Source organism: Pseudochaenichthys georgianus, chromosome 5, assembly GCF_902827115.2.
Source record: "Pseudochaenichthys georgianus chromosome 5, fPseGeo1.2, whole genome shotgun sequence".
Classification (NCBI taxonomy): domain Eukaryota; kingdom Metazoa; phylum Chordata; class Actinopteri; order Perciformes; family Channichthyidae; genus Pseudochaenichthys; species Pseudochaenichthys georgianus.
In genome coordinates, this window is record NC_047507.1 from 8,791,244 (window position 1) to 8,805,150 (window position 13,907).

General features: G+C 42.5%; 1 protein-coding gene across 4 annotated transcripts in view; it reads right to left on the minus strand.

The window, feature by feature from the left end:
* Positions 1 to 626: 626 nt before the first annotated feature.
* Positions 627 to 13,907, minus strand: part of LOC117446995 (chemokine-like protein TAFA-1) — a 132,612-nt gene continuing 119,331 nt past the window's right edge. For 3 of the 4 annotated variants that reach the window (XR_011643248.1, XR_004552184.2, XR_004552185.2), the window contains exons 4-6: positions 9,982 to 10,106; positions 8,326 to 8,417; positions 627 to 1,558 (exon numbers count right to left, since the gene is read on the minus strand). Coding sequence is in view for 1 of the 4 variants with exons in the window: in XM_034083553.2 (XP_033939444.1) it covers positions 1,541 to 1,558; positions 9,982 to 10,106 (143 nt within the window). In the remaining 3 variants the exon portion in view is untranslated. The remainder of the gene's footprint in view (positions 1,559 to 8,325; positions 8,418 to 9,981; positions 10,107 to 13,907) is intronic. The other variant, XM_034083553.2, reaches the window with a different exon arrangement.

The window sequence follows — 13,907 nt, forward strand, 5'->3', positions numbered from 1 at the left end:
TTCCGATAAATCCTCTGTGCCACGAAGGGACTTGTATAAATGAAGCATCGGCGATTTGTTTGTGTGTTTACTGCATGCGAGTGTTTGTCTGCCCGCAAGTCATTTTCACACTCGCCTTGTGCTGTTGATGATTGCCTGTTTAGTCGAGCAAACATTCACCACAATGTTAACATATCGTAGAAATGAAACTCTGACAAGATCTTCCACCCGCATATTACCATATATCAAATTGTCATACGAGGCATATTTTTCAAAATATTAGTTTTATGAAGGAAAGGGAGACAGCATATCAGTATAGAAAACCATTTTTATTTCTCATAAGGCTGTCCTGTAATGTACTTGTATATCTACCGGGGGTTATCTGTATGTTTCTCCATTGTGGCGTATACTTTCTCACTGTCATTGTGAATACATCACCTCTCTCTGGCGTGTGAGAGGGAGATCCACACAACACATGTAGTCAAGCATTTGCCCATGACAACCTTCCATAGCTGAAAAATACACTAACTGTCTGATTATGGTCCGAGTTGTTCTGCTGCTGTTCTACGTCCCTTCTGGATCTGAGGGCTCAGGGGTTGTTGTTAGTGCAGCTTTCTTTTGTGAGGCAGGTCTATACAGTGTTTTCCTCATCTTTACAGAAACTACAAGCATTAACTGGCTTAACCAAGGACATCGCTGTATGACAAAAGCTTACTTTTATGACTCTGTTGAGGCTTTTTTCCAAAGCGAGCGTTAACACAACAGCCTCTGGATGAACAATACTTCTATTCTGATCAATATTCCACCAAGGGGCTCCTAATAGAGTCTTAAATATATTTTTCAGCTTCTTGGATCTGGTATCTTATATGTGATGTATTTATATATGTATATATACACAAATTATCTTACATACAAAGAAAAGAGGTGCTCATGAATTTACAACGGACATGCCCACCATTTAAAGTCAAAATGTCCGTGTGGGGCTTTAAGCCTCTCAGAGATTCTTCATTAACTCGCTGCTGGTCTCCTTCACTGATAGTCCAGTGTTTTTCAACCACGTCCTGCTCGAAGAGTTGGTCCAATACGAACGCCTCCCACACAGAAGCAAAAGGATGCCAAGGTATTTTCATCCGCTTGCTCTCAGGTCTGTGGAGCCCATGTTCAGGTCCATGTAATCACAAACTGATTTACCTTCACGAGGGGCAAATATCTTCAAATAATGTTTTAACAACCTCTAAATAACCCCTGCTAAGCTCTTTCAGTTTTTGAGGGGGACACGGGTGAGGGAAACAGAAAGAGAGTAGGTCAAAAACTGGCCACAGCTGTGAGGAAGAGGAGAGTCACCAACATGGGGCTCATTGATCAAACAAGGGATTAGTCTGGTTTCAAATCCTTAGCACCACACCAGCAAAGCTGTTTTATCTGGGTGGATATCCTTTCTGTAGTCCCAGGTAATCCAGTCCGTCGCCGTGGATGTAATAGTTTTAGTCCGTTTGGTGGGAAGAGAAAGGGTAGATGAAGGAAAGAGCCTGGTACGCAGCCCTGCAGTGGGAGCGCTCTGTTAGGTCCTGGGATGTATCTGCAACACAGAGGAGGAAGAGGAGAGGAGAGAAAACACACATACACTTAGATAGAACAAAGGAATACAAGTGTACGAGGATTAGACCCTGGGGAATTGCTCCGTTCGCGGTTTTTCAAAAACAAGGGGGAGTCTTTTGAACTGTGGAGGCTTTAAAAGCCCCGTCTCACCTCTCGGTTCCTACTAAGAACAGTGCTGAAATAGAAGTGTGCTTGGCATTTAGGTATAACGGGAAATATCATGAAAGCACTACAAAACAACCTCAGTGTGTTTCCATGCTGTGCAGTGGCGGACTCGGGCTTTCTAAGAGGCAAAAGACATACAAAGGGCACCAGCTGCAGGTGGCGGAGTACTTTCCTAGAAGGTAGAGAAGCCGACATGGAACTGCATCATGTTTTCTATATTTCTGGGCCATCAAACTTTCTCTACTCAATAGAATCTCGTTACATTTTCTCTACTATAAAAAGGCACCTTAAAAAGGGGATTCTATCTCTAATTGAGGGGCACTTCATGTTTTCCGTTCGACTGGAAAGGTAATGGAGACTTATGACTTGTTTTCTACCGGAAGTCAACCGAAAGCACACTTCATTACATTTACTTCACTGAAGTGGCAACTTAAAAAGGGGACTTTAACATGTGTTTTGCACTGGAAGGGCACTCTCAAGGACACTTCATCAAAGTTTCTCTCCTGTTAGGTCAATATTGCGGGTAGTTCATCACTTTTTCTCTGCTAGAAAGGTGCGTCAAAGAGCAGTCATGCTTTCTCAACTTGAAGGGCATCCTAGAGGGCACTTAATCATGTTTTTAGGGCATCCAAGAGGGCACTTTTGCAATCTTTAGAAAATGGGCCGGCTTTCTTGCTCCCCCTCTCCCTTAATCAACCAGTATGTCTGCTTTGTACACAATTAGATTTGTGACTGTATCTCGGACCATTATAGCAACATCCCCAACGTCCGCCACCCTCCTTGGTTTGCACCTTCAAAACAAGACCTTTCCTCCGATTTGACAAAATGACTTTGGCTTTGCTAAATGGGATCATGGCTCCTGCTGTGGAGTCTGAGCTTTCTCTGTGCCTCTGGTTCAGGGACTCCTATTGAGCCTCAGTTGCAGACCCGGGCACATTTCAATGGTACATTGTGCAACCTTGAGACTGCCATTGAATGTACTGCTTTTTCTGCATCCTGCTAAACCTTAAGCTGTCGTCTACAAACCATGTGCATGATGTCTACAACAGTCGAGGTCCCTGCCCTTTCATGAACATGTATTCAGCTAAAGAATGTATATTTCTATTCCTCTCTTTCATCATATTTTTGAGTTATATTACTGCTTTGAAAATGATCAGTAACGACATCTGAAGTTCCCTGTACACTGTGGGGCTAATTAGAAATCTCATAATCCTGTTTAAATAAGAAATACAGCCATGACATTTCCAGCAGGCTTGGCAGGTGGTCGCCAGGTGTGTGGATTTGATTTTGAATGGTGCTGCTTGGCTGTAGCACACGGAGCATCTCAGGGCGACAATATGTTGAACATGCTGGCAAGAGAGCTACAATGATTTCATTGATCATTTTCTGTACATGGATTTGTGTGCACATGTATTTAACGACAGTGTGTGTGTTATTTTAAGAAGCTGCTTCATAGAACTATCAGAGAAGCATTAGACTTTATAATTGAGGGTTTATTTAGAAGAAATGTAGGGAATGTCAAGTACAGTATGAGGTGGCTATGGCTCAGGGGGGAACATTTCAACGATCTACCAATCAGCGTGTCAGTGGTTTGAGCCCCGGCAGTTAATATGCTGGAGTATCCTTGGGCAAGATACCCAGCCTCAAACTGCTACTATAGGCAAGTCTGCGGTATTGTGGGTTAGTCACTTTGTATGAAGGCTTTAGCTAAATAACATGTGAGGTCATGTACAGTGGGGCAAACAAGTATTTAGTCAGCCACCAATTGTGCAAGTTCTCCCACTTAAAAAGATGAGAGGCCTGTAATTTTCATCCTAGGTACACTTCAACTATGAGAGACAGAATGGGGGAAAGAATCCAGGAAATCATATTGTAGGATTTGTAATGAATTAATTGGTAAATTCCTCTGTAAAATAAGTATTTGGTCACCTACAAACAAACAAGATTTCTGGCTCTCACAGACCTGTAACTTCTTCTTTAAGAGCCTCCTCTGTCCTCCACTCGTTAACTGTATTAATGGCACCTGTTTGAACTCAGTATAAAAAGACACCTGTCCACAACCTCAAACAGTCACACTCCAAACTCCACTATGGCCAAGACCAAAGAGCTGTCAAAGGACACCAGAAACAAAATGGTAGACCTGCACCAGGCTGGGAAGACTGAATCTGCAATAGGATTCTTGGTGTGAAGAAATCAACTGTGGGAGTAATTGTTAGAAAATGGAAGACATACAAGACCACTGATAATCTCCCTCGATCTGGGGCTCCACTCAAGATCTCACCCCGTGGGGTCAACATGATCACAAGAACGGTGAGCAAAAATCCCAGAACCACACGGGGCGACCGAGTCAATGACCTGCAGAGAGCTGGGACCAAAGTAACAAAGGCTACCATCAGTAACACACTACGCCGCCAGGGACTCAAATCCTGCAGTGCCAGACGTGTCCCCCTGCTTAAGCCAGTACATGTCCAGGCCCCTCTGAAGTTTGCTAGAGAGCATTTAGATGATCCAGAAGAGGATTGGGAGAATGTCATATGGTCAGATGAAACCAAAATAGAACTTTTTGGTAAAAACTCAACTAGACGTGTTTGGAGGAGAAAGAATGTTGAGTTGCATCCAAAGAACACCATACCTACTGTGAAACATGGGGGTGGAAACATCATGCTTTGGGGCTGTTTGTCTGCAAAGGGACCAGGACGACTAATCCGTGTAAAGGAAAGAATGAATGGGGCCATGTATCGTGAGATTTGAGTGACAACCTCCTTCCATCAGCAAGGGCATTGAAGATGAAACGTGGCTGGGTCTTTCAGCATGACAATGATCCCAAACACACCGCCCGGGCAACGAAGGAGTGGCTTCGTAAGAAGCATTTCAAGGTCCTGGAGTGGCCTAGCCAATCTCCAGATCTCAACCCCATAGAAAATCTTTGGAGGGAGTTGAAAGTCTGTGTTGCCCAGCGACAGCCCCAACACATCACTGCTCTGGAGGAGATCTGCATGGAGGAATGGGCCAAAATACCAGCAACAGTGTGTGAAAACCTTGTGAAGACTTACAGAAAACGTTTGACCTCTGTCATTGCCAACAAAGGGTATATAACAAAGTATTGAGATGAACTTTTGTTATTGACCAAATACTTATTTTCCACCATAATTTGCAAATAAATTCTTTAAAAATCAGACAATGTGATTTTCTGGATTCTTTCCCCCCATTCTGTCTCTCATAGTTGAAGTGTACCTAGGATGAAAATTACAAGCCTCTCATCTTTTTCAGTGGGAGAACTTGCACAATTGGTGGCTGACTAAATACTTCTTTGCCCCACGGTATGTCTCAAAACATCATGATTTGGATTGATCTGTTTGGGAGTTTGATTTGACAGAATCATTTGATACACTTTGGTTTTCACTTCTCTCACTAGTTGTTTAAACAAAATCCACTTACACCAAGAATAGAGGAATATGTGATCAGTCCCATGTGTTAGCCAGACGTCTTTGTAAAGGTGTAAGTTCGGTCTAGGATAAAAGCACTTGTGTTATTGTTTTGGGACAGATTCAGACATTTTACCACAGGTTTGACTAGTTTCTTTTCACATGGACTTTTGCCATTTTTGGATTTTGAAATATGTCCTTTAAGATTTTCTCTTACTTAAATAACACATTCACAGGGTTGCACCCCCTTCAAAGTACTTCACTTTGTCTGAGGGTTACCAATGCTAGGGTGCAACACCATTGGCAGATTCTTTTTTTGAAGACTAGATGACTTGTTAAGACAGATGTAAAAATAAGCTCTCTCTCACAGCCTCCTCTGATGGAAACACTTAGCAGCACTGTCCCTTGCTGACAACATCATTCCTATTTAGGAAGTTGCACAGCAGCTGTTCCTCTGTGTGCTCTAAAAAGCTTCACAGCCTCAGATTTAACATGCTGATTTCACCTCAGGTCTTTTCACAGTGTCTTTCTCTGTACATATGTGGTCTTTCTTTCCCCCTATGATCCTTAAACACAGTAATCTCACTGGCTCATCTGTCCAGCATTTGCTTCTGTATCATCTACTGATGTAGCAGTGTGTGACCTCTGTCAGAACAAGAGCAGTAACAGGTTACACATTACCCACTCTCTTTTTCAGACACTATCCACCAGAGGTTTGTTAGTGGGAGAAAAGGGGTTGTATGCAAATTCTGTCACTTCAGCCCAGATGCATGTGTGTGTGTGTGTGTGTGTGTGTGTGTGTGACTAAAAGTGTCCTCTGTTCTTTTTTGTCCTCTGCCGCTTCAAATGAACCGGGCAGCAGGTAGCAGCGGATTGCTTAAGGATTTCCTGCCTATCCCGTCTTTGCTGGCAACTAAGCCGTCTGCATTCTAATTTGCTGGCCGCATTAAATTGCAATTTACTCAGACTTCAGTTAGTAAAAGGAGCCAAGGACAATTGCCTTAGCAAAAGAATTTAGTGCAAACACAGCCTACCCTTTTCCCCTTTCTTGTTTAGTGCTGAACAAATCAATCATGCAAGCTGAGAAACCTCTTCAAAGTGCACTAAAACACACCGTGTACAAACAGAAGACAACAAAACACATCAGGATCCATTTAATGACATTGACAATGGAAAAAGAAAAAGTGTATGAAATATTCAGTATCACCCCCCCTTCCCTAAATCCGTATACAATGTAAAAAGGACGACAATCTGGCCATTCCTCAGTTCGGACTGCCTTTGTCAGCTCATAACTTAAGACAGGGCTGGCGCTGGAGAGGTGTTGTCAAGCACACCGATGGAACAGATGATTTCTCTGTGACGTTGAACTGTGTGTGGCATGGCCGCTCGGAGTTCATTTTGATCAAGTGCGGTCTCCCGATCTGACAAATGAGATGGCGATGCGTCTGTTTTGCTCTGAAACTGTGTCACAGATGCGCTACATTCTGTCACAGTGTGCGATTTAGCTTGAAAAAGTCCCCTCCGCTCTTCTCAATAAGAGACTCGTGGGTGTCCGAACAGCAGGTCAATCATGTTGGACCGGTTGAATAGGTAGCACAGTGCAAAGCGTGAAATGACGGTGCATAGAAAAGCTGTGGGTTACATGGGTTATATCAGGGTAAGATAACTTAAAATAACCCATTAAAATTGAGTACCTGATGAAGGCTGTATTAAGTATGTATGACATTCCTGCCTTGATACTGAATACATTTTCTATTTAACACATCAAATGAGTGTGATTTCGCTCACTCTCATCAAAAGCGGAATGGGGAAAAAAGCCTTTTCATTACGGCCCCATTCATTCTGCCTGTGTTTCTGAAGGTGTATACTTGTTTTGAAAGCAGCAGAAATGGATTGATCTATGTAGCGAGTGGATTGGGTAAGGTACAGTAGATCTAATGTGGGCGAGTGTTTCTGGAAGGTGCTCCCTATGTCTCGCTCTCACTGGGACTTCCACAAACACAAAGGGCCTGCCTTGTATGCTGCGACAGAACAGGCATTGAAGGGCTCTCTCTGAAGGACATGAGGAAAAAGAAAATGAAGAAACGCGGGTGTGAGCATCTGGCTTTGTTTCGGCTTCTTCCTTTTCTGCCAATTTTCTTTAACGCAAGATGGCGATGACATCTGTTTTCTGGTTAACATGTGTATGTGCCTGCCTTCTTTTGCCTGACTGACATTTTTCGGAGCAAAATTGAAACTTTCAGATGAAATAAAATGGCTGAGAGTTTAAAAAAATGCTGTGTTGTGAGTTTGCTGGCTTGTGACGGAACAAAGACAAGTGAGGTGATTTGTTCTGACGCAGGTGAAAGGGGAATGCTGATTAAAAAAGAGCGCAGAGTGCAGGATAAAAGGCCTTTCATGTAGCCTGTGGGCTATGCTGTGTGCTGATAGCTGCTTCAACAAGACCCTCAGCGGGGGATTAGGATATCAAGTGGACTCTGATATGAAGAAACACAACCGAAAAGGGAAGAGGCCTTGCCCGGGGGTCTCACACACATTTGGAGCGCACACAAACAGACATATCAAACACATCGAAACACGTGCGTCCATACACAACTACGAGCACACACAGAGAGGAGCAAGTAGCATGTCACAGATTAGCGACTAATGGGATTGGCAGAGAGGTGTAACTGTAATCAAGCCCACACAGTGGCCGATAGCAAAAACAGGACATGGAACAAAGGAGGCGATGAAAGGATGTGCGACTGATCCTGCCATTACAATATTCACAAACAGCAGGGTTCTGCTGAGGGGCGGACTTGGCTCTGTGTGTGTTTCTAGAGTTTTCCAGGAGTGTGCTGCCACCGTACACATGCACGCTTACCGACTGATATAGTGCACCGTTTATGTGAAAATGCAGCAACTTACTTTTTATTTATGCGTGCACTGCCGGCGCTGGGTGATAAATATTTACAGTGGGTGGCGGTGCGTTCAGTATTTGTGTCACGCCTGCCTAATCATGCACAGCATGTAAACACACACTTGATTATTTCGCACTGAGTATTTGGGTTAATGAGAAGTCATTGAACATGAGTTGGTCCCACTCCCCTTGCATTACAGTGATGTGTGAGAGAGGCGAACAAAAAAAAACATAGAACAGCTTGAGAGAAAGACTAACCTTTACAGAAGCAAGAATGCAGCTCAATTTCTGTTGACCCATCCTCTGCATTTTGCTTCCGGAAGCTAAAAAGGGGAGTATGGCTGGGTATTCTGCAAAGAGAGGGTCAAGAAAAGAAGGACACGTGTGTATTGGGTAGAAAAAGCAACTGGCCCTCTTCTCTTTAAGGTTTTAATAATGTTAGACCAAAGCCATAAACTCATAAATATAAATATTCCTCCTCCAGAAATGTACAGGCTTGATTGATGTATGTCAAAAAAACTCTGTTAAATAAAGACAATCATATTTGAATTAAAGGTGGGGTAGGTAAGTTTGAGAAACCGGCTCGAGATACACTTTTTGTTATATTCCATGGAATGCTCTTCACATCCCGATAGCAATGAATATCTTAAGTGTTTTGACAACAAATCCATTAAAAAGTCATCTGTGGAAGCCATAGCGCTGTAAAAAGCACGACCAATCATCTGAGCCGGCCCGGCTAAAGTAACTGGATGGCCTACCTGCCTGTCAGCCTTCCATCGGGGCACAAACTTATCTCGTGCCCTCATTGGTCATGTGCGCGTTCGTGTGTGTTGGAGGAGGGGCTCTGTGAGGAAGTGGCAGATTTCTTCCGGCTGTGTATTTTCAAATTCTAGCGCCCTCGAGCTGGTTTCTCCAAAAGGACCGACCCCACCTTTAAGTCAGATTGTGCAAAGGACTGAATTGAGAATTAGAGATGCATTCTTTAAAGCGAACCAAGCACTACGTCTCACCTCGACGGGATGGCATTAGATCAACGATCTGAACATTTTGGTGGCTGAACGGGTCCAGTGAAAGCTTTATGTTTATTTGCTGACGTATAAATCTGCAGGTCAACCGTGGGAAGCCCCGTGTGGTCTAACCTGCACTGGCTGTCCCCTCTTTCCCTACAATCTCATAAGTCTCTGCTTCTATTCAAAGTCACCACGCACTAAGAGAAGACAGGGGTCCGCTGGGGTTTGTGGGGTGGGGAGTTAATTAAATGAATACAAATCGGGTGATCAACCTGTCACAGAGTGCTGGACTGCTGGCTTCGAGGACTTAACTCCCTTCATTACTTTTGCATGTCGCATCCGGAGTCAGTTTACAGAGCCGAAAGGCAGTGAGAGGCAGAGTGGCAGTTAACTTTATCTCCAAGAGGAGTGTGGCCCGAGGCAGAGCCCACCTGTTTGTTTACTGCCTGCTTTATGTGTGTTCTTTACTACTATGGGCCCATTAGATAGGTTGGAGATACTGAACAGAGTCCACCTTATTACACAGAGGGCAAAGGATGCTTTCTGAGAAGTGCGACACCTCCCACAGCTTTGAATTTTGAATGGCAGACGATTCATTAAGAATCAAGCAGGCAGTTGGCAGAAAAGCTTTGTTAAAGCATTACACAAGGTATTGAAACACAGCGTGGCATTTCTAGTGATTTCCTCGTTTCAGGGCCATGCATGAAGGTAGATAAGTAACGTGAAATCTGTCTGGCACTGTGTGAAAATGAGTGCTGTGGATATTTAAAGTGTTTAAATGTATGTGTGCCTGCATTAATTGTGCATATATGGTACATAGGAAATAGGCATTCACTTGTGTTGTACGTGTGCATCTGTGCGTGCAGGGAGATGCATCTGTGCTCAAGTGTGTGTGAGGTCTCACTCTTGTGGTCTTGATTTTGTTCCCAGAGGAGCACATCCATCCAGAGTTGTCGGGCAGAGTCTTACACTCTTCTCCCTCCAGACACGGCTCCATCTCGCACCACCACTTCCCAATTACAATGGATGCTGGGGAGGAGGAGCACACACACACATCAGGTCAGTTTATCAGACAGCACATACAGCACATACAAAAACAAACAACTTGAAGCACAAAAGTCGTAATTTACTGAAAATGTTTTAACATTTTAAATAAAAATACAACTTAAGCGGATTGAAAATGTAATACAACTATAACATGTATTAACTTACAACAATAGTGTACCGTACTTTTCGGACTATAAAGCGCACCTGCATATAAGCCGCAGCAGCTAAATTGTCCGTCTGTCTTGCTCTCGTTCTGTCTCTCGGTTCCACTTTTACTTTGGCGCGCTACCTGTCTCACTCTTTTCCGGCCTCCAGCTTTCCCTGCTGGAGCCCGCCGCTTAGAGGTGGCGGGCGCGGACCGGTCATAGAGCCCATAGGGTTAAAGGTGGTTAATTTTACCTGTAAAATCCATAGATTTAGGAGGTTCCCTAGTGGCCGTTAGCTGTACAAAAAAAATGGGGGGAAAAGTCGTGGCTTATAGTCCGAAAAGTACGGTAATAAAATGTCCTGACTGGTATTGGAATACAAAATGTTTCTATATTAGTTTAAAAGCAATAATAATTCAGGTGTCGTCTTTTTTCTTTAAAAACGGATAATTTAATCAAGTTGGATGAAAGAAATGACCCTCTCAAAAGTATGTTTTTTATCCTCAGAAATGCTAACTGTGCAAGTAAAGAAGATATATAGGCCTTATATTGTTAGTGTACTGCATTATCCATATCAAAAATGCTATTCCAGTGTTAGTATTAGTGAATTATAAGTTAAGCTATTGGTTTGATTACATTCTCTATCAGTATAAGAGCAAATTACAGCAAATTGTAGGGACAGAAGCTTAAATGAGCATTTAAAGCAAACATAATAGTAATCATTGTGCACAATTTAAAATGTTAAGAGTAAGTGGAGTTTAGAATGCTGGCAGAATCAACACAAAAAGTTGAACGAATTGAACGAAAGCGCCCTCCGCAAACACAATAGATATTCTCAGGCACCCACACGCTGCATTTATGAGCAGCTCCAGCTCTAAATGGATGTTTTCTCCTCTTCGGCCTCAGAGAAATTGTATCGTACTTTTCCTGTTGACAATAATGTCTTATACAAACAGAAATTAATCATTATTTTGTTTTGATATGGCTACATTGCATGTAGGGGAGCCATCTAATTTTTAATCAAAACTAATTGCCTCTCATTAACATCCACTGAATTCTTCCTCGAGCCATCTGACAAAAACAAATATGTTCTCATTTTCTCATCAAGTATCCCTCCCTCCTTTCCTCTTGCACTATATGCATGTCTCTGGGTGAACACAGTGTGTGCGCGAGGCTGTGTGTTCAAATGAAATATCTTACAGGTGTTTGATGATAGGAAAAAAACACCTTTCAGTCTTCCCTTAGGAAAGGTTCTGTACATGGTGTAGATTAAAGTAAAAATAAAAACGTCATGCAACCATATGTTATACAAATGAATTAGCACTGTATATTAATCATGATGATTAAGTAACATGTAATGATTTCTTGTTCTTTGACAATGTGATGCAATTGACAGAATCGCTATCAACAAAGCTAAAAAGCAAAGTTTCATGAAGATGTAATCCTTTGTTAAATCCAGATTTCTTGCTGTGGGAACTTTCTTTGAATTGAATAGCACAAACTCTTTTTTTGAAAGTCAAGTTTTGTTTTATTTATTTTAACTGTTTTGTTTCCCAACAGCCAGACGTCTCTGGCAGCAAACGTGAGAAGTTCAAAGCCGCTTCTAAAACGGTAAGTCAAACCAAAACTAAACTCTCAGCATGTATATGCTTTTTAATACTTCCTTTGATCATGTTGACATAAAGGAGGATATAAGGATAACTATCTTGCTGGATACAATAAGTTAAACCAGTATCATCTTTATTTTCCAAACCAATTTCTTGATCCATTTGAACAAAAAAAACATTTTCCCTTGCAGCCTGTGTTGCCAAGGTTACAGGCCAACCACCAATCAATTGTGAGTATGAACACCATGCCGTCTCCAATTGATGAAAGAAGATGGTTAAAGTGCAGTCCCTAGCAGCGCAGAGTGTGTTGCACACGCACGCGCACACACACACACACACACACACACACACACACACACACACACACACACACACACACACACACACACACACACACACACACACACACACACACACACACACACACACACACACACACACACACACACACACACACACACACACACACACACACACACACACACACACACACACACACACACACACACACACACACACACTAGACTGGACACAGAGCAACACCCCACTGCTGCTCAGTGAACTTGCAGCATTTCCTGTCTACCTCCTTCACTTTTCCCTCCATGAGCCCCGAGGATACTCAGCGGCAGAAAGAGAGCATCCACTAACAGGCTGTGAACCCGCCCTCTGGCTCCCCCCATGGCTGTTTACCTTACCCACTAATTACCACATGTTGGTCCATCATCCACAATACGCTCCCCGTTCTCCTGATTTTTCTCCCTAGGCTTTCATGCATGCGCTAAATATGCATTTCACATCATTAATGGTGTTTGCATTCAGCTGTGGTTTATCTGCAACAGCACAACTACGCAGGAAGTCCTAAGTGGCGAATGGGCTCGGGAGATGTGTTTAACCACTTCCACCGGCTGAGGGTGATGTGCCTCGACACCGCCACTCTGTTTGGCCCCCTTCTTTTATAGTAAGGGGGGACAATGGAGAACATTTGTGTCATCATACCTCACATCAAAGAGGATTCAACAATGTGAACGCAGAATACTCTTGAAATGGAAAATGGTGAAGTTATACCTGGTCCTGCAAACATTGATTTTCTTCAAATGGAGCCAGGGAGAAAGCAGGAAAAGAGAGAACAGGAGGAAGCAGAAAAGACGGGGGCCGCCTCACACGAGTGCCGCTTTGCATAAAAGTTGGATGATATTTACTGAACTGGATTCACCTCAGCCTCCCTGCCCTGAAATGTGTGAAGTTGAATGTAGATAATTTATACAAGAGACAAAAGCCAGTGAGGTTTTTCACAGTATTTTTTCTTTCCTTCTTATTTTCTTTTTATAATAATAAATGTTAATTTCGAGTATGTTTTTAGATCAAAGAGTCGCATATAGGTCAGGATTATTGATCTGTTTGTTTTGACTGCCAATATGGTTCTGTTGGTTTTGCCATATGCCCCATCTATCCTTCATGAAGTTAGCAGGGTTATAATGTCTATGAATGTTATTCAAGTCAATATCTTAAGACGGTTGCTCAGACGTTAGTGTCTACAATCGTGTTGTTGAATCAAATCATGATGATGTGGACTTTTAAGATTTTTAACTTGGTAATTTCACTTCTCTGTGAATAAAACACATTAAATATGTATAACTAGAATAATGTTTACATGTCTTAAAATACATCTGGAGGGATAGTTGAATGCTAACAATTAAAACAGCAGCATTCATCATTATTGAAGTCGCCCAATTCAAACCTTAAATAAGATATGAGATATTGAAAGTCTTCCAGAGATCGCTGCCTTCTTGGTGTCTTCATATTATTCCCACAAGATCAAACATGAATAACCAGAGTCAGCCCAGCCATTTTAACTAAAGCAGGGCTGTTTTCAAAAATAAAGCATTACAGTTAATGTTATTCCACAGCACAGACAAGATGATGTGGATAGATAATGGACCATATTTAAAAAATGCACTTTTGCTCGACCCCTTATTAATACCATGACAGCTTGTACTAAAAGGATAGTAACATTTTAACGAGCACTGGCT